Genomic DNA, 25,564 nt, shown 5'->3' on the forward strand with positions numbered 1-25,564 from the left:
ATGTAGAAAAAAGAAAAAAAAAAAAACCATTGAATGAGAAGATGTGTCCAAACTTTTGACTGGTACTGCATATATATATAAATAAAAATAAAATATATATATTTATTTATATATATATATATATATATATATATATATATATATATAAATAAAAAATATATATATATTTATATATATATATATATATATATATATAAAATAAACATTATTTATACAGTACCAGTCAAAAGTTTGGACACACCTTCTCATTCAACTACTTTGAAGAATCTAAAATATAAAACATATTCTGGTTTGTTGAGCATTTGTTTGTTTACCACATAATTCCATATGTGTTCCTTCATAGTTTGGATGTCTTCAATATTAATCTACAATGTAGAAAAAATAATTAAAAAAAATAAACACATTGAATGAGAAGGTGTGTCCAAACTTTCGACTGGTACTGTAAATCTTATAGGAGTTTAAACTTGGGAAACAACTATTAAAAGAGGTCAGACTTTATTTTATTAACCGGCCAGCTGCTGCCAAATAATTCAGCAGTTTTTAAAAAGACACATTTTTCCTATAATTAACACCAAATTACAAAGAACTTTCAAAGGAAATTATTAAATTGGATTTGGTCATTTCTCTCATTTTTGCTCTTGAATCAGAACTGGATAACACCTATATTTCTTTATAATGATGTTCTAACTTTTACGTTACATAACAATACCAAGCTTAATTTATGTAGCACTTTTCTAAAACACAGTTTACAAAGCGCTTAAAAACAATGCTTTGTGCGACAAGTTGACCCTGCTCTGAATGGGAAGGGTCAACTTTACAAATAGGACAACTGTACTTTGAATCCCTACGTAACAGCAATATTAAATGTCCCTTTTGCACTTTGGTAGCACTTGGGGGCTGGCCTGAGGTGTGCGCTGCCAGCTGCCTGGCGGAGGGACCCCGTTGGCCTACTATTGAAGAGTTTCTGCATTGCTGTCATTCCTGCTGGGGGCAGCTGATAGCACCACTGAAAGGTAAGACAGTGGCTCTCTGTGCTTTCTGTAGACTGGCCTACTGAATTTACTGCAGCAGTTGTTGGCTGGATGTAATGTTGGTGCTGACAGTGTCTTTGACATTTTTGGATTGTGTGTTGTCACTGAAGCTCCGGGCGTTCATTACACATCTGACAAGGTAAGAGACAAAGAAAAAAAGATTGTTTACTCCAATTAATATCTGACACTTTTGATCAATGTGCATAACACAGTTTCCTTAGCTTGTCTTATAATAACTGGAATATTTGAACCATAACTTTACTATCATTTTTTTGTAATGTGATGGCTTTTTCATTTAATTGACACTCTCACAGTCTCATTATTCCCTTAGTTTTAAAGATGGCAGGAGAAATCTTCACTAGCTTGGACCACCTGTTTAATGTGGATTGCACCAACGTCCACCCGCTGGTGTGTCACCTGTGCCACGAGCAGTACCAGTCCCCGTGTTTGTTGGACTGCTACCACATCTTCTGTGCCCGCTGTCTGCGAGGCCGGACCAATGACAGCCGTCTCAGCTGCCCCCTCTGTGGGTAAGAAATAGCACTGTGAGGCTGATTAAGATCAATTTAGGCTGGGCTTATATTATCACTCTTCAAAGCAATGGAAAAACCTAAAGATATGTGAATAAAAACAAGTTATTTTTCGGCATATTTTCCAAACCAAAAATCTATATAAGGGAGAAAAATTCCGTCAAAAATCTGCAGGTTTAAATCAAGTTTCTGAACTACGTATTGACGTTTATCAATGTGTTTTCATGTCTATGTAGGATATCTAAGCCTGGATATGGTACTAAGCAATAAACCCCAAAATAAACTGAATATATGGTGATGCTGAGTAATAAGAAGGTGATCTCAAACTGCTCAAACATGATTAAGCTGTTTAAATTAGTGTAATATATATTATATTGCTCCTTGAATCCACTTAAGGATCAAACGTTCTATGTAAAAAGCCAAAACTTTTCCCACAGGCCCCGTTTTTTTTGGTTTCACGTGAGTTGATTAGTAGATTGGTTTAGTTCGTGATGGAGACTTGATAAGAGTCCCGTTGGTGTCAGAGAGCATCAAGTCTCTCTGTTTTGGTTTGACGGGTGCTACTCAGTGACCCGTTGTTGGCCTGGTCGGAGGGGAGCAGGCCCTGAGTGGTCGGAGCAGCTGCAGGGTCATCCCGGTCTCTGATTTAGTCCTCGCCCTCAATAGAGCAAGTTCCTCTCAGACCAGTCACACAGCAAACAAAGCATACTGGTATTTGGCACCGGTGCCATCAGCTTAGGGCAATCAAAAGCAGTCACATGATACCAATCCATTTCATCCCCTATTAAGGAATGACTCGTGGTTACCAGTCACCTTCAGCTCGGCAGTATTAACTTTCACTTCATTAAAGCTCACAGGGATGTATAGGAAAGCTCCTTTTTATTTACTGCGCCAGATACAACTTGACCCAGACCTCTTGTGTGAGGATGCAGACAATCAAACAGTAAGGAGTTTCAATGTCACTGCATTATTCTCAGCTGCTCCTGCCTTTTCCCTCAGATACAGTTTCATTGATTGATGATTAACGTTTTTGCTCCATTTGTTTGCAGTGTGGGCAACGATATATTTAAGGTGCACAATAGGAAAACATACAATCAACGGGCAATCAGACCCCCGCGGTAATCAGTACACACACTGCACAATGCAATGCTTTAAAGTACAAATACTCAATATGAAAAACTAATGTTCGTCACACTGAGAACTGCTTTAAAAACCATAATCATCCCTGATTAGCCGCCTCAGATTCTGCTCAGTCTCAACATATCCTCCTCTTAAAAACAGTGTTTCTGTTGAGGCTTTATGTTTGAATTCCGCTGACTGTTGTGAATCAAACAGAATTATAAAATTGCGTAGACAAACTGTGGCTGAACCCGAGGCGGCTGCCACATTTAACTGCCTTTTAGCTATTTGATATGAACCGGTGTTGAGGTAGATAATGTGTACCCAGTCAGCTGTACAAGTCAAAGTAAAACCAACAGCTTTTTATTCATAGCATGAGGCACTGAGGAAAAAAACAAACAAACAGAGTCAATCATAGGTTCTCTATGGAAATAACCCTGTGGGCACAGAGCCGGCGTGCCCTGCTGGCTGGGCTCAGGGGCTCGCTGCCCGGCAGCTACTATTTCCATCAGCGGACCGCTAACAGCTGCTCCACTCAAGAAGCATGTAATCTAGGAATTCACTACTCTGCTATTAGTAGAACACAATAGAGCCCCGTTGCTATGAAAACCAGATAAAACAAGCGCAGCAGACAGGGCCGAGGAACATTAGCGTCGCAGCAGCTGAGGCAAAATGAGGTAAAAGGCATTGTGGGTAAATCAAACAGGCCGCTGCAGAAACATGAACTGGCCACTGCATCTTTCAGTGAAGTGGTTTTCTCTACTTTACATTAAATATGCTTTATTCTTTTTACTGTTTGAGTTAACAAGAATAAACTGTTATTAAATCAGGAATGTTACATTTTTGTTTAATAAACTATTAGTTGATTAATCAATCCAAATCAAATAAGTTGGCTATGGATTGATAAAAGAAGGATTTTCAAGATGTCACCTTGGGCTCTGGTATATTATTGTGGATTTATTTCTGACTACAAAATCATTAATCAACAACTAATTAAGTAATTAATCATGAGTTTGCAACCATAGGAATTCATTTATATGGTTGCAGCCCTCATATACAATTAAACTAACATGATCCTGTAGAAACCTTCATGATAAATCTGTAAAAAGCATCCAGACTTTAATCTAAATCCACAAACCTGTGTTCATTGGAATGTAAATTTAGGATATTCCTCAGATTAATTATGCAGATAAATTTGAAACTATGATTTTAGATAACACTTTATTTAGACGTCATGCTCTCAGGTGTATAAAAACAGGAATTTGTCACAGAGTGTTGTTGTTCTCAGAGATAATACAACTTAAATCAGAGATAACAGAGCACCATCTTCTGGAATGTCACAAGAAATGCACCAAACAACAAGATAAAGAATGCATCTTTATTAACAGCAGCATTTATGACTTTTACAGATCTCTTGTGTTTCTTTTCGCTGTACATTTAGGCAACTTAGAATTCCTTTTGCTGATTAACATACTGATGGAAAACAGCCCATCACCCAGTGTTGAACTGAAAATGTATGAAAATGGAATAAAATATGGAGTAATGTAATTACGCTGGGTGTTTAACTCGTCATTAACTAATTATTAACTAATTAAGTCCGTTTAGGTGGCGCTGGCAGTTCACTTTCCTCTTCGTATCCCTCAGTCTTCATGTCATTCAGACCCAGGTCTTCATTCTGCTCAAACGTGCGGGTGTACTTCTCAATAGTAACCTCTGGATCTGGATCCGGGGCGTACACGTTCTGCACGTAGCTGTTCCCTGTCGGGTCGTCCAGGATGATGTGGACCAACATTTCTCCGGATAAAATCTTGTCGATCTTCTCCCCGAACGCGCGCAGCTTCTCCACCCGGTTCGATATGCCGCTGTCGCCGCAGATGAAGGGGTTTTTGGAGACGATCAGGTCTTTGATGTCGTTCAGCAGCCCCTCCAGGGTGGTGAACTTGCCGCCCACGGCCGCCATCCCCAGCTCGAACTCCAGCTCGGGGATCTCGACGGAGCACGTCTCCGACTTGAGCACGTCCCGGGTCATGTCGGAGACGTCGGTGATGCGCAGGGTGATTTTGGTGCCCAGCTTCTCCGTGGCGCCGCCGGACTTCACCTCGTTGGTCCGATGGCCGCAGCTGTCGCAGTTGGTGGCCATGATGATGACCTCCTTGAAGTGGGGGATCTGCACCAGCTTCATGTTGGTCGAGGCCGGCGCGTTGCATTCGGGGCAGTTGGTGTTGAAGGCCAGAACCTCGTTTCTCATGGTGTCGATGTCGCTGCCGGCCGGTTCTTCGTCCAAATCGTCGCCATCATCGTCCTCGGCCCGTAACCCCAGCTGGACGTCGTGCTGCACCGTCCTCTTGAAGTGGGACACGACGAGAGCCTCGTCTCTTTGAGGAGCTTTCGGGTTCTCCACAAAGCTGTTCCCGGACGGGTCCTCGATCACCAGCGTGAACTCCTCTTTGACCTCCTTCAACTCCCTCAGCTTCTGGATGAACCCTTCGATCTTCTCAAACACCTCGGGCTCCATGGCTCGTCGTGCCGGTTGATCCTGCTCCAGCCCTGCAGCTGCTCTATCCAAGAGGCCCTCAATGGTAGAAAGGGCTCCTTTCTGGGTGAAGGGGGGGATCTCAAAATCCAACTCTGGGATCCTGGTGCTCGCACTGTCTGCTTTCACCACCTCCCTGTCCAGGTCCTGCTTAGTTTTCACTGTCAGGGTGTAACAGACTCCCTGGTCCTGTATCCGGCCTGCAGACTGGATCTCAGTGTTGGTCCAGCTGCATTTGTCGCAGTTGAAGGAGCTGATGATGACTTCTTTGAAGAACGGTATTTTGGTGAGCAGTAAACGTGTCATGCCGTTCTGGTGGCAGTTCATACACATGCTCTCTATCTCGGTGGGCTCCCAGTCATCATCGGCGTTTATATCCTTGAAGAGATTCTCACCTCGCACGTTTTCCTCCGAAATAAGAGACATTTTTCTACTTCTAAACTTGTCTGTATGGGCGTTTCAGGAGAGCCTCTTTCTGGAACTTTCTAGATGAGCTTCAAACACACCTTTAATATCGTGCGCACCTTGTTTTTACAGCTACTTCCGCATTCTCTTCTTCTACGGTGGAGGGCGTCTTTGAGCGCGCTGCTGCCCCCGCCGGTGACACGCAGTACTGCAGAATAACACACAGGACTCTCTTCTGCACATAGTGGGATCAGACTGATGTGTTAAACTATTTTTAGGTGCTTTTAATGCATATGTTGCACTGCACTATGGCAGGACTGTTACTTTATTTTATGTTTTTGGCTACAATATATTGGAAGTTATTTTTGTTATTATTTTATGTGCAGAGTTGAATTGCAAATGTTTTGAAACCCTGTCATATCTGGAAAATACTTGTGATAGATTTGAATAGTTTGTATTGTGTTTAACATGTAATGGCATATAATATAGTAGTTAGTCTACATATGAATTATCTACAGTACCAGCCAAAGGTTTGGACACACCTTCTCATTCAATGGTTTTTCTTTATTTTTATTTTTTTCTACATTGTAGATTAATATTGAAGACATCCAAACTATGAAGGAACACATATGGAATTATGTGGTAAACAAACAAATGCTCAACAAACCAGAATATGTTTTATATTTTAGATTCTTCAAAGTAGTTGAATGAGAAGGTGTGTCCAAACTTTTGACTGGTACTGTATTGGAAATAATTTTTGTTATTATTTTATGTGCAGAGTTGAATTTCAAATTCGAACTTGCCTTACCTTTTTAAAAAACAGCATATCCTCTGTCATATCTGGAAAATACTAGTGATAGATTTGAATAGTTTGTATCGTATTAAACATGTATTGGTATGCGTTTTTTGTTTAAGTTGTTCTTGTGAAAATTTACTTCAATTTTTGATTGTTATTTCTACTAGTTTCCTTTTTTCTTTTTCTTGTTTTATTTCCCATGGGATGGATCTAAGTGATGTGGATCACTGAGAACCATTGTGAAAATGTTGCATAGTTAGATGTATGCACTAGGCTTATTTCTTAGTTCTTAAATTTGAGATCTGTGGTTCCCTTTAGTGTGTTTTTCTCCTTCCTGTATGCATGCTGTTATTGATGTTTTATTTTTAGTTGTTTTAGGGGATGTGGACTGGAATGAATGTTTTAGTTTTTGTACATGTACTGCACTCTGTTTTGATTTTGAATCTCTTGACATACCGAGGATGAAATATGATTTATCTGTAAATGAAAGAGTGAAAACTTGAAGCTTCCCCAGACATGTTTTAAGACACATAGTCTACAAATAATTTGAGTTAAATCATACTCTACAAAAATCAAATCAGGAACCTTGTGAACCTCATTTACATAAACATTTAAAAAGTTAAACTGCTAAAGTTTCCACATGATACATACTGATGAACAGGCTTTTAGTGTCAAACTCTGCTCTTACATCATTCTGCACAGTGAAGCTTAAACATTAAATTGAAGAAGCAGAAAGAAAAACACATTTCTGAGTCAAGAGGTGCATGAACTATTCACTTTTCTCCTTGTTTTTTCAGTTTCATTCTTTTTTTTACAAGATCAAGCTGTGTTGATTATTCTGGGCAAACATCAACTTGAAGAGTAACACTCATGTTTGCCAGTATAACTAAACTGGTGATAAATGTCATGGTTTTCTGTGCTAATGTCTGTTTTTGTCCATTTACCAGTTACCCATCCATATTAAAAGGGAACAGCTCCCTCCCGCCAGAAGACCGTCTGCTCAAGTTCCTGGTTGACAACAATGCGGACGCTGAGGAGACAGTGCAGTGTGCCAACTGTGACCAGGAGAGTAACAAAAAGGTACGAACCGACAGACCCACATCAATATTCACATTTATTGAGGTGAAGGTCACCTGCACCCATGCAACATGATAACATAGACAGACCCTGAACACAGGCATTATAAATAAATATACACTTTCATTGCTGTTTTTCTAAATAGTCTAATAAATTTACGGTAGCATCTGTCCATGTTCAATTGCATTTTTTTATTCTTTATTTTTTTCCCATACAGGAGGCAGTGATGATGTACTACTGTAACACTTGCAGCCAGCCACTTTGCAGCGCCTGCAGGGAGTTGACTCACAAGGCCAGAATGTTTTCCCACCACGAGATTGTGTCCCTGGCCAAACGCTCCAAAGCCAAACACAGGAAGTGCTGTGAGTGCCACCTGTAATTTACTCCAGAAGAATAACAGGCCAACAAGGCTTAATGACATCGGTGTAGAAGCATGTTGGCCCCGAGAAGTGTAGACTCTGCTGTGCTCTGTTTGAATTACTAATACGATGTTAACAGTTAGTGGTAGACTTTTATCAGCCAATTTGTGTTTGTATTCTGAAAGCTCTTGTATTTTTTATTTAACAAGCATGTCATCTGAAAAACTGAATATTTAACTCCTGTGGGCGGAGGGTTAAAAGGTGTCTTTGTCTCCCCAGCGCTCCACGAGGAGCCCTACATCCTGTTCTCAACAGAGAATAAGTCTATGCTTTGCATCAAGTGCTTCAGAGACATGCAAGTGTGAGTCAACCCAAATCTACTCTTCTTTTATCTTCTTTTTTTTGTATTCCTTTCTTGAATAACAAGTGCAGGCTTAGCTCACATTTTCAAGGCTTCACCACATTTCCCTGTTTTTTGACATTCTATTGTGACGGGTTTGAACATTTCACTGGAAGAATCGACCTCATTAGTTTATTCCAAATCCACCCAGCCCTCACCAACCCTTCACCCCTCTGGAAAACTGCCCACAGCTGTATCCAAACTCCTGATAAAGGAGCAATAGCGAAACAAAGCAAAGAAAAAGCAGAGTTGGAAAAAGTAAAAAGAGGAAGATAGAGGCTTAGTCTGGCGATAAGATCTTCAGTGAATTTAAATATGTTATAAAGGGGTTACCATTTCCCAAAACATTTCTCAGAGTTACCTACCAGTTCAAACCTAATATTTTACAGTTTTAGAAATAACTGCACATCCTCGGGCCATTAAGAGATGGAGGGGGCTCTATTGGATTTCAACTGGAATATAAAACGCCGTTGTGCTCGGAAATGTGAAGATTAAAGTGTCTCACTGGTTAGAAGTTAATAGACAGCAGTCATAATGGGGCCACCACATATCCTAATACAAGGGCAGTTTTTTATTTGAATCCTAAATATTTTGCCCATTGTCTTTTAATAGTCTTGCTAAAAATGGTACAAGTTCAAGCATGAATAGAATTTGTAACTTTAGTAGCATGGAGATGTATGGAATCTGTCACATCTGTCTTCTTCTTCTGGAAACATTTCAGACATCCAGGCTTTGAAAAAATAAACCCTTGTTTTGGTCATGGAAGACTCATCAGGTGATATGAGCTGATCATAGATCAGGAGAGTTTATGGAGAGAAGTCAGATAGTTGTCGCACCCTGGTCCGAGCTGGCCGATGCTACACTATGATTGGCATGTCTCTGCTTTTAGGGGCGGGACTTGGCAAAGGGTCGATTGCAGGACTGTGCCTCTAGTCTTCAGCACAGAGTATCTGAAAATCTAGCCCAATTAGTTAATTTATAAATTTGTGCTGACCAATAATATAATTGAAATGTAGGTAGTGCAAGACCCCCGGTAAGTAAAACATTTAAAATAGTAATTTACATGATCTAGGAGTTTTTTGATCCATAAAAAGGTTGATATAACAGCATAGTTTTGAAGATTTGTTGGGGTAAGGACAGAGAAATACATTGTTAAAAAAGGAATTTGGATAGGATATTATTTTTTATGGTATTAATCCTTTCGATGGGTGAGAATGTTGCTGCTCCATCTCTGAACACCGGCTTTAATCTGTGTAATCAAAGGGGAGGAGTCCTTATCATTCTTCACATGCACTGTTATGTCTGCTGTAGGCCAACCACGTCCCAGAGATTCATTGAACACTGAAAAAAAAGCAATTGGGTCATTTTATTTAGAATTATTTTTGAAAAATTCAAACAAAAATCCATCTGGCCCTGGAGCTTAGTTATTATGCAACGCTTTGATTGATGTTAAAACTTCTTCTGAGCTTAGTGGGGAGTCCAGAGCCTCAGAAGCTCCAGGGTCTAAAGTGGGGAGCCTTAAGATTTTAAAGAAATGAGGTCATCACTGTGATGTCTTCTTCTTCTTGTTCTTCTTCTCTTCTCCACATTTAATTAGGTGTTGTTTGTTTACCACAGGGAGAGTCGGACTCACTGCATTGATATTGAAACAGCTTACATGCAGGGGTGTGAGATGCTGGACCAGGCTGTGCTGGTGAGAGAATCGTGTCTGTTCATTTATACACTTTTGGCATCATGAATAATTCACGCACGCACAGCGGCGGTGATGATATTGTGAGATGTGGTGCAGGTGCACTGGTGTAGCTCATTACAATGCAATTTGAATATATAAACATATCAATGAGTTGTATTTTTCTGGCAGCATTTTGAGCATTGCTGAATTAATCTGGGTTGAATACAAATATATTTGTTATATTGTTAGTTTTGCAGCAATGCATTTGGTTATTTATATGATAAAACGACCCAAGTATTGAGTTCCACTTTGGGTGCTCTTCCTCAAAAATTGGCAGTATGAAAAAAAAATAGCATCTCCATTGTAATGAGCTAAAATTAGTGTATTTATACAGCAAAATAGCCTCGACAATGCTCACATGTTTCAGCTTTACAGTTGTGATAAAGGCTCTGATGACAAATGTGTGGCCGTGCAGTAGCCTACGTGGCCTTCCACTGACAGCAGACCTCCTCCTCCTCCATCTGTAGGTGGTGAAGGAGCTGCAGACTTCGGCGAGAGAGGCGATCGTTCTGCTGAGAGCGATGATAGGAGAAGTGTGTCTGAATGTGGAGGAAGAGGAGAGCGCAATCTGTACCCTGTTCAACAGCTTGCAGGTTATATAATGATCCTGCTGTGATAGATTTTCTCAATGTCCCCTAATTGCTCAATGAAAAGAAGAACTCCTGCACGCTGACTTGAAACCACACGTTTAACACATTTGTGCCCAAAGTACACTATATTTAGAACGATACGTTTATTATGATGGTTTTTTTTAGTATTGAAATGTGGATACTGACATACTTTTTTTTTTAGATTCCCCCCCAAAAACCCCACTTGGCTCAATAGTCAAACTCAGGATTTTTGAAAACGCTTACATTGTGTTTATCAAATATTTTTCATATGGATGTGTGCATATCATAAATAGTTTAATATCACCTTGTTATGAGTTCATACCAAATACTTGATTGTGCTCCTTGTAGTTTCTGAGATACAGCCATTTTTTTATCAACCTAAATGTAGTTTTTGATCACATGGGACTACTGCGATGTTATTTGCAAAAAAAGAGTAGTCCCATTTGCCTGAAAAGCTATATATATATATTATGATTAGAAAATCTCACTTTTAAGCCAAACGGTTTTACAGATTTTGATAGAGAACACTTTAAATTAGAAATGTCAGTTGTGGGCACAAATGTGATCAGATCAGCTGTATCTTCTTCAGGTCAAAATGTAAAAAAAGGTCACCAGACACAAACATGTTGCAATCAGAAAGTATTCAGATCCCTGTATTTTTACAGCCTTGTGTTAAAATCGTTTGAATAATTTGTTTCCCCTTAATCAATCTACACTCAATACCTCATGATGACAAAGTACAAACAGAATGATTTTTTGCAAATTTTATAAAAAAAAAAAAAAAAGAAAATATCACATTGAATAGTAAATCAAACCCTTTTCTCTTATACTTAAAATTAAATCCAGGTGATTCCCATTTCTCCAGATTTTCTTTGAGACGTTTCCACACCTTGATTGGAGTCCACCTGTGGCAAATTCAATTGATTGGACTTGATTTGGAAAAGCACGCACACCTGTCTATATAAAGGTCTCACATGTGGCAATGCACATGAGAGCAAAAACAAAGCCATGAGTTTAAAACATCAAAATGTCAGCGTGCAGCTTTGCTTTGTTCACAATAACTTAACATCTAAATGTGATGTAAATGCAATTAACCACACTCCGTCTTTATGTTTGCCCTGAATATTCCAAGAATTAACAATTCAAACAGCTTTTATCTGACTGCCCCTTGTACATTTATACACCAAGTCATTAGATTTACTTCAGAAGCTTTGCTTAACTAAGTGTAAATTAAAATGTCAGTTACAGAAAACTGGACCAAATGAACTGTCAAAAACATCTTATCTTTCTGAGACACATACTATTTATTCAGAAGTTCAACCTAACAATAAGATTGGAATGTTGTTTTTCAGTCTGAAATTAACAGCAGTTAGTTTCTCCATCTGAGACTGTTAACACGATTCGGCCACTGGAGGTCTCTGTTTACCTATTTGTGAGAAAACAGTGTATTTTCTTTGCATTATGAAAAAATCACAAAGAGCAAACACCACGCTGTGGATCTTCCACCTACTTTTTTCCCCACTATCTTGAAAATTCATTAGGTATTAGAGAGCTCAAGGCCATTTTCACAGCAGTGTGAGGAATAAAAGGGTCTGTTTTCTCTGTTCTTGTCTGACAGGAAAAACTAGCCGAGAGGAAGAAGATTCTGCTGAAAGCAGCTCAGAGGTAAAATTGAAATATAAGATTTACAGGTCTTATGTAAAAATCCTTTTTGTTGCCTCGAAGCTTGTGTCACAATATTTACCTAATTGAATGCTATTATCCTGCTGTCAGCGGGTCACTTGGTAATTTAAGATAAGATAATCCTTTATTAGTCCTGCAGCGGAGAAATTATTATTATATAGTATCATGCTGCATTGTACTCAGAGTGATGAATAACAGCATCCTGTTTGCTCTGGAATAATCTCACAAAACATATTTTCTTTTTATGACACTGAATTAAAAGCACCTCAGTAGGATTACACATTTTAAAGCCAATGGTTGTATATTGTGCCTTGATCCACTCAATGAAAATATAGCCAACTTCAAAGAATTGGTATACAAATACACATTATCTACATTATAGACTTTCTGAAGTCCCTAAAATCCACAACTGCTGCAGGAAACCCCGGATGAGATTTCCTCTGCTTTAAATAGAAACATAACAACTTTAGCACCTGAACAATGAACAACTTGTGTCCGTTATTATGCCAGGCCAAAGTGCACGAGTAGTTATAAATCACACGCACACACACACATAATTGGAGTGGCACTTTCTCTACTGACCACACACAAACATACATACACACACACCCCCGTCCACTCAATGGGCGCATGTGCAAACACACTGCTTGAACTGCATTTATTTACTCCTCTGTGTTGCAGAACCCATTAATGTGTAGTGTCTAAATTGTCCTGAGAAAAGGGTCATAACTTTCTCTTTTCATTTGTGACCACCATGGTACTTACTTTGCAGCTGTGTGCTTGTGCAGAAACAAACTTTAAAATGATTCAAATGAAGAAATGACTTTTTGAAAACAGGATAATGACACCCTCCCGTCCATTAATTTAGCATTAACTCACACTTGAATAATTAAAATCGTGCAACATCCCCAACGCGATCATTAAAGTTTGATTTAATGTCATCCAAGGTTCGCAACTAATTAATCTCTACGATCAAATTATTGCATTATCAGTCAGATTTTATTCCAAGGCGCTAGATACCATTGGGAGCATTTTATTGCCTCTTAATGGCTGTCACCTTGGCGACGGCTGAGCCAGCGGCTCGCAGCTAACAGTGCTAACAGTGCTAACAGTGCAAACCACGGCAAAAAAAGTGCCTGAGAGGGAACTGCAGGTTTCTTGTTACTCTAACATGACAACACTCTCTGTCAGGTCGGCCTTATCATCTGTAACCGCCTTATGAGAGCAGTGCAGAGTGGCGGCTGTGAGCTAGCCAATGGGGCATGCTAACATACACGAAAATGCATTAAAAGTACTCTGAAACCGGCCTTGTGACATTAAAAGCACGGAGAAGATCTGATAACACAGGGAGACATTAATCCAATATATCTTTAGATACATACATAATAGTTCTTTAAAGCTATATTAATGCCTGAATCCCATATATTGCACATTTTAATATTAATGATTAATCAGTGAAATATATGGTTAATAAAGCAGAAACAGACATAAAATGTGTGTTTTATCTCTTTCTCTACGCAAATCTGCAAACACCCATTTTCCAAACTCCATATGAAAAAAAAAACCTGTAAGATTTCCGTGCACTTTTCCTTTTCAGCGTGCGCTCCAGCTGCACGTATACGTGTGATTGAATGAGAACAATTTTGTGCATGTGAGTGAGTGAGTGTCTCGAGTTGCACTCTGTGGGGATCTCTAATGAGATTCTTTGTGTCCTCCATCTCTCTCTCTCTCCCTCCATTGCCTGGAAGCCGTCCAGTGTCTGGGCTCCCGGAAGAGTGTTAAAGGCTATTTATGTCAGGCTTTGTGTATGTGTTTGTGCATGTGTGTAGACAGAGAAGACAGATAGATTAGCTCCGGGAAGTATGGAGTATTTTGTTGGTGGTTGAATCTCCTGAGCTGAACCCTCTTGAGCATTTCGGCAGGCACTAATGTGAAGGTGTATAGTTACATGTTTTTGTATGTGTGTTTGCAGTCAACACCAGGAGAAGGAGAAAGCACTAAAGGAGCAGCTCTCACACCTTACTGCCCTCCTTCCAACCCTCCAGGTAGTGTAAGATAAATCACACGTTAAATGTGAGGGGGGTCGTGGGATGATTAATGGAGTAGGAAAGAAGAAAAAACTAAGTTCTGATACACATTTGTGTTCATGTTTATGAATTTTTCTTTAATCTTAACTTGTTTGTGAAATTAAATTCACCCTTTTGGGGCCTTGAACAGTTATTTAAAGTGAATCTTTTGAGAAGTTTATAGGGGAAATTGCTCTCTGGAGCTGCTAACTCACTGAAACATGACAGGGAGCCTAAACTAGGGGGGGTTTCCAAGTAAAAAAATGCTGCTTTAAAGTGGTCACATCAGTAAAAACTAACCTTTTCTTTGCTTTTTGAGATACATTTGGGAATCTGGAGTTCCTACTATACTGAAACTGGGAAATAAGAAAACCCAGTCAGTTTTTTGTGGACTGGATCAGATAACATGTGACAGCAATGTCACATACAGGATCATTAGAATATATCTCCACCCATGGCTTGAGAACTCCTTTTGCAAATATATTTTTCTAGCAAGCCAATCACAGCAGACCTGGGTTTTTCAGTAGGGAATACCTGTTATTTGAACATTAAAGCATGTAAACAAATTCTAGTAGAAACCCAGAATAAAAGTATGAACCTAAAAATGAGCTTAATACAGTGTGTCCCCTTTAAACTTTACTATTGAATTGTATTTTATAAGCTTTTCATGTTTTTTTTTTGTTGTGATTTTTATTTATTTGAAATGTATCTCCAGCCGCTTGTGTCGTAGAAGTATAATGTAGCATAAAATGGAGATACCTTCAGTAAACCTTCAGTTCCATACTTTTATGAATGGGCTGTGAAAGTGATGGTTCTGCTTGAATTTATTGTGTTTTGGGATTCATTTAATACCATCTCATCTCAGTTGCAGTCCGTTGGATTCCATGCAGCTTGCTTGTAATCTAAAATTGAATCTCTGATGTTTGCAGGTGCACCTCGTCACCTGTTCAGCCTTCCTCAGCTCAGCCAACAAGTTTGAGTTTTTGGACATGGGCTACGTGAGTGCTGCCACGTAAACAATGAACTATGGTCTATTATTGTTACATTCCATGAGAAATGTGAATATAGAGTTGCAGTGCTGAGATTGAAGTCATATGTGGGGAAGACCGAGGGGAACGTAAATACATAAACCTTTTTTTGGGAATATAAACAAGTTAATAGATAAAGTAAAGTACATAACTATTAGACAACACATTATCTATGTGATTCTGAACCGTGTCTCCTGGACATCCACAACAAAAGTCTCAGTTTATTCTTTCAAGAGTTTTCTTGGCAAGAGACAACTTCCACTATTAGCTGGACAGAATTGGTCTTTAAAAGGAGGCTGTCCGTAATGTCTAACGGAGATGAAACACATCACTCATGTTCTTGCTTACACAGCAACTCATGGAGAGGCTGAAGAGGATTGTGAAGCTCCCTCACCGACTGAGACCAGTGCAGAGCAGCAAAGTGAGTATAGGAGCTGCCCCTTCCTGCAGGGCTGGAAAAGGTTACATCCAGAATGTAATCCACTGCAGTGTTTCTGATTAGTTGTTTCACTTGTTCCCAAAGCAGTTTCACCTCGTTCTCCTCTGTGGGCCTGAAGCCCAGAACCAATTTGTCTTGTAAGAAAGTTGAGTTCAGTGCATTCCAATGGGAGCTGTAGTCATTCAGTCACGTATTTATCAGGGACAAGACACATTAGTTAACTTCATGATGATGCAAATGTTTCAGATTGAGCCAAAACGCTCATTTTATTCTGGAGTCAAAAGCAGAAAAAAACAACATCAAAGCACATAAAGGAAGGTAGAAAAGCAAACGTATTAGAGAACATACACATAACACATTTTACAGTGACAAACAAGACTAATAACATCTACTATGACTATACAACTTTAGCAGTACAAAAGCTTATAAAGTAACTCATAAAAGGAAAGCAGAAATTCATCAAAACCCTCATCAAAAATGATAATAGTATAAGTAGACCATAAAAAATATTCCTTTGTCGAAAAAAAGTTGTTTTGTGTGGCATCTTTTCAGACACCAATGGTTGCCAGGTTGCTATTGACAACCACTTTGAGAAATTGGCAACCAATTCTTGGCCCAACCTCTTTTTAACATAATAAATATATAAAAAAAATAGGGACTGTCATATATATCTCATGAATTGTGTTTCTTTCTGTTACATGCTTTATATAATCAATAAAAATGTGATCAGAATTTTTTTGGAAATAGGGACAGCAAAAGGCAGCAAACGTGCACCCTAAAATATATATCTTGTTTTTATATATTTGATTCAATAGTGATATTTAAATATTGCTGTCAGAACCCAACAACGCTTCACATGCATTGGAGGGTTTGCTCACATGCACTCAGGCGTCTGTGGTGACTAAACATTGCAACCATATTTTCAGTTCCAACAACCAAAAGCTGATGTCTGGTTGTCAGCTTGGCAACAGCTTTAAAAAGTTAGAGTAGTAGACCCTGAGTAAATATTGTTTTGTTAAAAATGTTTGTCCTGTGTGACAACATTTCTGGTGCAATCATTGCTGCAGCGTTTCCTCCACACAAAACATTATTTCTGCTGCTGACAGCAACAACTTTAAGACATTTGAAAAATGTCTATTAGAGCAAACTAAAGCAATAACATACAGATTGCTGACAAATTGAAGTAAATATTAGATCTGGTGATTGTGAAGGCCACAGCATACATGACATCTTATCTTTTTTATTCTCATCAAAACAGTCAGTAACACCCTTAAAGTTGTGCACAAAATGCAGTCAGAATTACTTCAACAAAGAGTGACACTCTACTAGTAATAAGAAATAACTTGACCTACATTGTAAACAAGTGTAGTTGTTTTGGTAGATGGGACATGGGTAGGAGTATTATCAACACACCTATATTTTTGTATTATTATTATTATTATTCTCATCATTATTATTTGAAAGCAAAATTAACAAGTGAACAGCTCAAAAGAAAAGAAAAAAAACACACAACCATGCACATTATACTATCATGCAGCAATCTGTTTCCATGTCTATAAATATACTGTCTGTAATCATTATATTTCAAATGTTGCTATTGTTGTTTGCTTGATATTTGTATTTATATATTGTAGGGTTGACTGTAGGAATGGGCCTTTATCTTGCCACTCCTGCTGTAATTTCATGTCTTTTTTTCTTTCTTCCTTCTCTTTTCTCGTTTATTTTTGCACGGCTTTCTTCTATTTTTCATAGAAAGAATTGATGATATTATGGCAGAAGACTAAGTGCCGTTTTCTCTGTCTTCCATTAGATCAACACAGACTACAGGAGTGAGTTCGCTCACTGCCTGGAGCCCTTACTGCTGCTCTGTCAGCGCTGCCCTCCTTCTGTTGTGGGATCTATAAACGTGGCAGCCAGGTGAGGTCATTTACCTGCTGCAAAATATAATCTGCATGTAATCACTAAACAATCCCTTACTCTCAGGTTTTATTTTACACGTTTCACATGCCTGAATTTTACTGTGGCATATTTTGGACTCTTCCAAGAAAGCGAGAAAAAGTCTGGGCAGAACATTTCACACTTGTGAAGCATCCAAAGTTGAAATCCCCAAATGGTTTCGGAAGTACAGATGGTAGACAGCGATGAGTGAAGTGAGAGGAAAGGAGGCGTCATGCTGAGTGCCACTATGGAAGTTATTCCGTATATCTTTAAGCTCTGTGCGCTGATATGTTTACGTAACTCACCTTGTTGCATGGGGAGCTGGGAAAGAGGCAGGCCATCCTGTTTTAGAAAAGCTCTGTCTTTGTTACGGCCGGGACACAAAAACAGCAGAAAACACGATGGATGTATGAACACGGTGCTACATTCTCAGAATTCCTGGATCAAGATGTTTGATGTTTGAAGTGTTTTTAGTAGCGGAAAACCCCAAATTCCTAGAATGCTTTGACAATACAATATGTTCTTTTGACTTCATAGTTTTGTTTAAAACTGATATCAAATCACCAAGAAACGCAACCTTTTATTGAAACACCCATCACTGCTTCTCAGAACAAAGACGTGTGTCCTTTTTCCGCTGCTTCATGTCCCTTCACGTCAAGTACACGCCGTTTCTTTTTTCCACATCAGTGTCCCCCAACTGTTCACAGGTCCTTAAGCCCACCCACTCATGCCAGCATACTGACAACTCTCCTTTCCAACTTGCTCAGCGCGCCCTGCCAGTGCAAGATGCAAAGTGGGCCGGGATTGGTGGCCGGCCGGCTGGCACTATTTTTATCGTAATTTCACAGAACTCTCCGGGATTCATCTGGAAATTGGCATGCAGGAGCCGCCGGGCCACTTTGTTCTAGGCTGTTGATGTCACAGCTTTAGAGAGTCTTTAATTGGCGTCAGTGATAGGGGGTCAGAGGCTGGATGTGCAGATGATGACATGTGTAGGGCAGAGAGAGAGGGGGATACATGGTTTAGCCGGGTCGTCTGTTGCATCAACACTGGGCAAGAAGGACGGAGTAAGAGCCTGCCAGACCCCAGGTACATTAATATACATTTATATATATTTAAGTCTTTGCAGTTTATTCTCTTGTATAGAGTGTCTTGAGTTTGTAATGTGCCTTAACTTGCAGTGTGATCCCCAAATAGATGTAGCTTTTGAAGTTGATTGTTTTAAATATTTATGGTGACAGGCTGAATTATATAGACTGAATTGTCAGAGTAAGTTAGAGGAGTCTCCGGCTTTCTGCTCTCCTTAGTGAATGTCTCCTGACGCCATTAACACTGTAAGATAACAGTCGTTAAACAAGGTGCTCGACTCTGCAGTTTTTCAAGTCCACTACATACTTCAGTTAACAGACGGAGGAGAAAATGAGCTTTTCCTCACCGTATGGTTGTTCAGAATGACTCCCACATGGCGCAGCGCTTTACTCTGAATGTGACTGAATGTGTTGTTGTGTCTGATACTTCAGTCGCTGTCTAAAAGCTCCTTCAGCCACTTGTGAGCCGCTAATGCAGGATGCAAACCGGTCAGGGATTTGGTGGACGGCCAGCTGGCTGGCCCCTATTTGTATCATAATTTCCCAGAACAGAAGTGAAGTTTGTGCAGCCATGTTCTTTCATGTGACTGGTGCCACTGCTTTAGTACTGGCGATGTCTTTAATTGCTTGTGTTTGGACACAGTCTGGATGCTCAGAGGACAGCATTTGTATGGCAACGTGAGAGGAGGAGAGATTACTGTAGAATGGCTGCAGGGCAGTTATGCTGTGCAAGGCATGAGGCCAAGACTATGATCTGGAACTCAGATAAATGTCTGTTTATTTAGTTGCTTGGATATTTGCTGCACATATGTACTTTCACACTCCTGGTGAAGGTGATGGTGGAGACATGTGAGGGTTTTTTAAGTGAGCTGGTGCACAACAAGTGTTCTGCTGTGCACCAGGAGTTAGTGTACGACATTCTTCAACAACGTTGTATTTATGAAAAAAAGAAACTGTGAAAATTTAGATTTTTTGATTTTTAGAATTTACATGCCAAGCAACCCAACGATAAGTTAAATGCTATTTAACTGAATTTTTTTTTTTAAGAAAAGTTTATGCCAAAATTCACCTCCTTTGTCACCCTTTAACGGAAAGATGGAAACAACATAAAGGTGTGCTTTAGTGAAGCACTTAGCTGGAGCTGCTCCGAGGCCGAGGAAGTGTCTGAGACACTGGAGTGGGTATCACAGGTGTATCAGATAGTGGCTGAGGAAGTTATGCTATACAAAACAAAGTAGATGGTATGTAGAAAAAGTATACAAAAGTTGTATATAAATCTTCTACAAATCTCTACAAATTAAAAGTAGAGAGTTGGTTGTAATAATGGACATTCTGGAGCTGGGTGTTTTGGAAACAATATGCACACAATTCCCAATTGATTACAATGATAGAAATCTTTGGGAGACAGCAAACGAAAAAAAAATAGGAATATTGCTCTGGGTTTTGAGTGTTTTGAATAGTGCAAGCTGTAGATGTGCTATATTTATGTAATATTTATACAGTCACAACGGAGCTGGAAATTACAGAGTTACATATATTTAAAATGAAGCTTTTTTTCCCGTTGTGGTCAAAGAAACTTGGGGTGTGATAGATGTAATGTTTCATGCATAATTACTGACGAATGAAAAAAGACATTGATGATTCTTGTTCCCTCTCCTCAGGCACCAGTCTCCTCTCTCCATGTCTTGCCGCTCCCCGTCTCTCAGTGAGATGCCGCTGGGCTCGCTGTGCGGTCGAAGGCCCAGCTGTCACCGCAACATCTGCACCAAGGTGCTCCTGGCTGAGGGGAGGGAGACACCCTTCACCGAGCACTGCCGCAACTATGAGAACACCTACAGGGTGAGAGCTGTGACCGGCATCTCTCACAATTACCTGATGCTTTTACCCAGAACATTTAGACTTAATGGTTAACTTAAGTATTTTTCAGCCTGGACCCTTTTTTCCAATGTTCTTGTGTCTAAGTGACTAATGGGGACAAGGTTTTTTAAAATTGGTCCAGTATTGAGGGAGAACGCTGCCGCCGGAAGCCACTAAACAGAGCTGTACTCTGACACAACAAACCGTCCTCCTCTCTCCATCTCTCTCTCCCGTTTCCACCGTTGTCTACTGGCAATAAACCACTTTATATTTAGCATTAAATAAGTAAAGTGCAGCAGATACTGATGGGAATGTCATGAATCAAAGTGGTGGACAAATTCAAAATGAATGAAGTTGATAGCGCTTGATGAAAAGTCTAGAGACCATCGAAGTTATTACAATTCATGCTGTGGGGAACATTGAATGTTTGTACCAAATTTCATGGCGAGTGTAGAAAGTGAATTTAACTTGAATGCCAAAAATTGCGAAGAACACATTGTTATTATTTCCCTGTTGCTATGGGGTAAAAACCGAAGAGCCAATTTGCAGATTAAGAGATATTTTTTGTGTTTCCATTCTCTAATATTTTAATGCATGTTTTGGATTATTGAATTATAAATACTTAAAAGAAGCAAATTTGATAAAACTCAATTGCATAAAAAAAAGTTTTGCGCTCTCTTGAGGTGTTTTTTGATTTTGCTGAATAAATTCTGACGTAGTGGATATTTGAATCACATGACTCATCAGCTGTTTCTGCTGACGGTGTCTTCTCGGATATTTTTATACCTTGCAAATCCTTATCTTCGTCTCTGAACTGCATGGAACATTGTTTCTAGTTTGCAACCTCTACTTTTTCTCTACTTTCTCACAGATTATACTGCCAATTTCTGACCAAACTACAATGTAGCTGAGATTATTCACTCCAAACCAGTTTATGGAAATGTGCCTTTTTTTTTTACTTTTTTTTGCGATGGTCTGTTTTAAATTTAATTAACAATGGAATTGAAACACAGTTAATAGAACACAGAGGCTATCTTTGTTTATTTTATTAAGAAGTTATTTCGGTTTTAAGATATTTTAATAGTTTTATGTCTATAGTTTATAAATCTCCTGTATTTGGATCCACATTGGTTAAAAACTGCTGCAGTAACTTCTCTTCCTGGACGAGGATCCATCTCTGATCCTCAAAGTAAAAACAAAGAAGAGGCAGCAGCATGAAGTCCTCTGGGAACTCAACCTGTCTAGTGGACAACACGGTTTTCACGCTCAGATTCACTTCACCTGGCATCCGTACACCCATCAGATCTCTGCTGCTTTAAAAAGACACTGAAGCACCTCTCGGGTGTCACGTCTTATGTACTGTGTTCATGTGATGTTTACAGACTCTCCAGATGGAGATTCAGAATCTGAAGGACCAGGTCCAGGAGCTGCACCGAGACCTGACCAAGCACCACTCCATCATCAACACAGATAAAATGGGGGAGATCATGGACAGATCGCTGCACATCGACAGCCAGATAGCCTCCCAGCACTCCACCGTGGAGACCATGAGAGTCATGTTTGAAGAGGTGCGTCGAGTGATACCTTGATGATGACCTTTAGTTTGTACTTTCCACTGGCAGGCAAAAAAAAAAAACATTCCAACAGTTGTCTTCATACAGTAGCTCTAGCTGCATACTAACAAGCTAGTTCCACCCGTTGTTATAAATGTAGACTGCTAGGAGTGCAAACAGAGAGAGAAAGAAAAGAAGCAAATGTCAAGATACCCCAAGAGTCGAATAACCGCGGTGCATGTGAGAATAACCTTACCACATTCTCCTCACAGATCTGGGAGGAGACTTTTCAGAGGGTCACCAATGAGCAGGAGATCTATGAAGGTCTGTTTTCTGATTTTAAAATGCATCGCTCAAATGTTTTATCTCTGTCTTATCGTCTTTAATTTCATTTTCTTCGTTTCCTGGTTCCAGCCCAGCTTCACGACCTAATGCAGCTGAAGCAGGAGAACTCGTACCTGACTACGATCACCAGACAGATCAGCCCCTACATCCTGTCCATCGCCAAAGTCAAAGAGAGACTGGAGCCCAGGTGGTGTATTCAGAGGATAGATTACTATACATCCTATATATATTACACCTTATTGGTTGGCTGATGCCAGTAAGTGGAAATAAATTGAAGCCACCAGAGCAGCTTTGATTTGAAGTACACATCACAAAGCATGGGGGATAAAGAAAACAACGACATAAAATAAATGTTGTACGTCTTGTAAGCTAAATTGTAATGCGTAGCATCACCGAACAAAGTCAATGCGTCTTTTAAAGCTGTTTTGTTTTCCTCTTTAAAAGTGACATCAGAGCAAAACGGAGTTAAACATTAAAGGATAAATCTTTGTGAGTTAATTCATTGCAAACAAATCCCAAGAAAAAAGACCAAAACCAACACGTTTTCTCTGTGTAGCTTATTCCTTTTGTGACACAGAGCGTCGTTGTGTCCAAAAGCACATCAGTGAGGCCCATCGTTCCACTGGGTGACATGTTCCCTCATTACCAGGAACACGCACACTGCAGTTTATCTTAACTTAATTCCACGTACACCGTTCTGCTGCAGTAAATACTCACTGGAGCTGCAAATTTGTTTTAATCTGCGGCTGAAAATAGTCCAACAACAACTGCAGGCATTTAGTCCTGTTTGCATAATGCTCCCAGAAATCTACAGGGGCCAGCTGTTTTGGGAAATACTGAACCCTATTAACTAATAAAAGACTCTGTGTGTGTGTGTGTGTGTGTGTGTGTGTGTGTGTGAGAGCCACGTTTAAGGATTTCCATCTTCAGGTGGAGCAGATGGACTTTGGGCTGAGTGCCGCAGACTGAGTGGGGAAGTTGGAACGTATATATAGAGACAGAGTTACATATGATTTGGTTTCAGCCACGTTCTTTACCAGCACTGACAACTAAAAGTAAATGGTCATATTTCAAAATGTAACTTTTTAGGTTTCAGGAGCCTAAAGAGCACCATGACGACCGCACAGAAACAATGCTGAAAATCTATGAAGACAGCACGATGGATAAAGACGGTCAAGACAGGTACTGAAAGTCCTCAATTGTAGTTTTTCCTTATGCTAAAAGTTCTCTAGACTATACTTTAGCTTTAAATTTTCAGCAAACAATTATTGTCTATGTAAAGATGTAATGGAGTAATGTAATATGACGGTTATTTAGCCTGTGGCCCACCGATGAAAGTATTGTAATATCTATATATTTGTACCCAGTATTAAAAACTGGGTTCCTGTGGTGCCATTGCACAGATAAAAAAAATGAAACAATGCACACAATTTGGAAAAATGAAAGCTTGTGTATCAACAAAAAGACTCCAGACTTCTAAACTCTAAAACAATTCAATTGTTTTCACTCAAATCCACCAGTGAAATCTTAAGCACGGCCTCTTTAAGTCTCAACAGATTCCAAGCTTCAGTTATGAAGGATGTTATTTGCTGAAGTAAAGGAGAAGGAACAAAAAAGTAGTTTGTGTGTTGTGATTTATGTTCTTTTGTGCTTCACCTCTCCATCTTATATTTGGTACCTCACAAAACCATGTCGGCTATATGATCTGACAAGAATGATGTAAAAAAAAAAAACATCTGTATTTATGATAACAAATACCCTAGATCTTGGTTAAGAAGTATCAGTGTAGTATACAACTAAAGTCTTCAAAATATAATAACATTTTGATGGATTTCGGAGTGAAGCCCCTCGTTTATTTCTTCTTGACAGTGACAACCAGACCTGTGTCTCCGACCAGGACAGACACAAGAACAACCGCCCGCTGATCCTCGAGTCGGGGGACAACTCCGTCAAGACCAGTCGTCCGGTCAGGCCGAGGGTTGCCACGGAGATGTCCAGCCACAATGAGACGCCTTCATAAACACCATGTCATCTGATTTCTGTGCCCCCCTCTCAGTGTAGAACTAGGCCTTAATTCAAACAATACCAAGCCCAGGAAAACTTGTGACTTTCTCTGCTGTCCTGAGACTCTGCATAACAATTTCTCAGCAGTTTTTCAGCTCCAAGGTGAGACCTTGGATAGACGCTAGTATGGAAGTCAAAGACTGTCAGAGACAAAGATAACAACAAATTACTTTGGTGTTATTTACTGTACAAGATCTGTGGACTTTAATGGCAAAAAGGAGTGAATTTCCCTGCCTTTTGTTGCTCTGTTTATGCTGTTAAAATGATAAGTGTGCTGAGTTATCGCTCTGTCTTTTTTTCCCAGTGTGTGTGTGGAATTGCTTTTTGCAGAATCTATTCTTTGCATAAAACATTTCTTTATTTTTTTGGATGGGGGTGGGGGTAAGGGGGGTGGAGCTGGAGTCTGATGATGGATGACTGCCCAGGTCTGATTCCCCAGAAGATTGTTGAACCGGTGTGGCAGCACAGATGGAACACAGCAAATCCAATGATGTGTGTGTGTCATTCTGGGTGTCAGTGTAGGTCATGTGTTGACGTGTGTCTCCTCCAAAATGAGGCAGTCATTTTCCAGGCAGTTCCCAAGCAGTTTCAACATCTACATGCAAGAAGTGGAAATGCTAGAATTACAGAGGTGTGTGAATTTAACTGGCCTTGCCTCAACCTCGATCTTTTTTTTAAGACTCCACACTCATCCTCAATATTCCAGCCGACCAAAGCGCTGTCTAGAAATATTTCCCTCTTGGTTTGCCTCTCGACTTCGTCAGTGTCAGCAGTGTGCTTCAAGGCTTTTGCCCTGCAGGAAATCAGCAGGTAGCTTTCGCTTTCTCTTACTTCCCTTCTCCTTTTCCTCACATGTATTCTTCTTAATTTATCATTTTGGTATTTTAAACATTTTAAAAACTGACAGAAG

At 39.7% G+C, this 25,564-nt stretch overlaps 2 protein-coding genes across 2 annotated transcripts; one reads left to right on the plus strand and one right to left on the minus strand.

The window, feature by feature from the left end:
• Positions 1-1,370: 1,370 nt before the first annotated feature.
• Positions 1,371-24,795, plus strand: rnf207a (ring finger protein 207a). Its single transcript, XM_054617212.1, has 17 exons — positions 1,371-1,561; positions 7,362-7,494; positions 7,709-7,853; positions 8,130-8,211; positions 9,868-9,943; positions 10,450-10,575; positions 12,212-12,258; positions 14,249-14,321; positions 15,272-15,340; positions 15,723-15,791; positions 17,620-17,726; positions 20,497-20,674; positions 22,075-22,260; positions 22,518-22,569; positions 22,660-22,777; positions 23,680-23,772; positions 24,460-24,795. The coding sequence occupies exons 1-17, from the start codon at positions 1,371-1,373 to the stop codon at positions 24,608-24,610; spliced, it is 1,896 nt and encodes a 631-aa protein (XP_054473187.1). The 3' UTR covers positions 24,611-24,795.
• zpr1 (ZPR1 zinc finger) lies at positions 3,933-5,780 on the minus strand. Its single transcript, XM_054617213.1, has one exon. It carries the CDS (start codon positions 5,637-5,639, stop codon positions 4,272-4,274), a length of 1,368 nt encoding a protein of 455 aa, XP_054473188.1. The 5' UTR covers positions 5,640-5,780; the 3' UTR covers positions 3,933-4,271.
• Positions 24,796-25,564: the final 769 nt, after the last annotated feature.

This window comes from Anoplopoma fimbria, chromosome 17 (genome assembly GCF_027596085.1).
Source record: "Anoplopoma fimbria isolate UVic2021 breed Golden Eagle Sablefish chromosome 17, Afim_UVic_2022, whole genome shotgun sequence".
Taxonomy (NCBI): Eukaryota; Metazoa; Chordata; class Actinopteri; order Perciformes; family Anoplopomatidae; genus Anoplopoma; species Anoplopoma fimbria.

What these genes read in the sequence shown, in the direction of transcription:
- zpr1 (XM_054617213.1), bottom strand. Translation starts at nt 5,639, where the DNA reads ATGTCTCTTATTTCGGAGGAAAACGTGCGAGGTGAGAATCTCTTCAAG.
- rnf207a (XM_054617212.1), top strand. Translation starts at nt 1,371, where the DNA reads ATGGCAGGAGAAATCTTCACTAGCTTGGACCACCTGTTTAATGTGGAT. An exon ending in ACCAGGAGAGTAACAAAAAG is followed by an intron (nt 7,495 to 7,708) that starts GTACGAACCGAC and finishes TTTCCCATACAG; the next exon opens with GAGGCAGTGATGATGTACTA. An exon ending in TGAGCAGGAGATCTATGAAG is followed by an intron (nt 22,570 to 22,659) that starts GTCTGTTTTCTG and finishes TCCTGGTTCCAG; the next exon opens with CCCAGCTTCACGACCTAATG.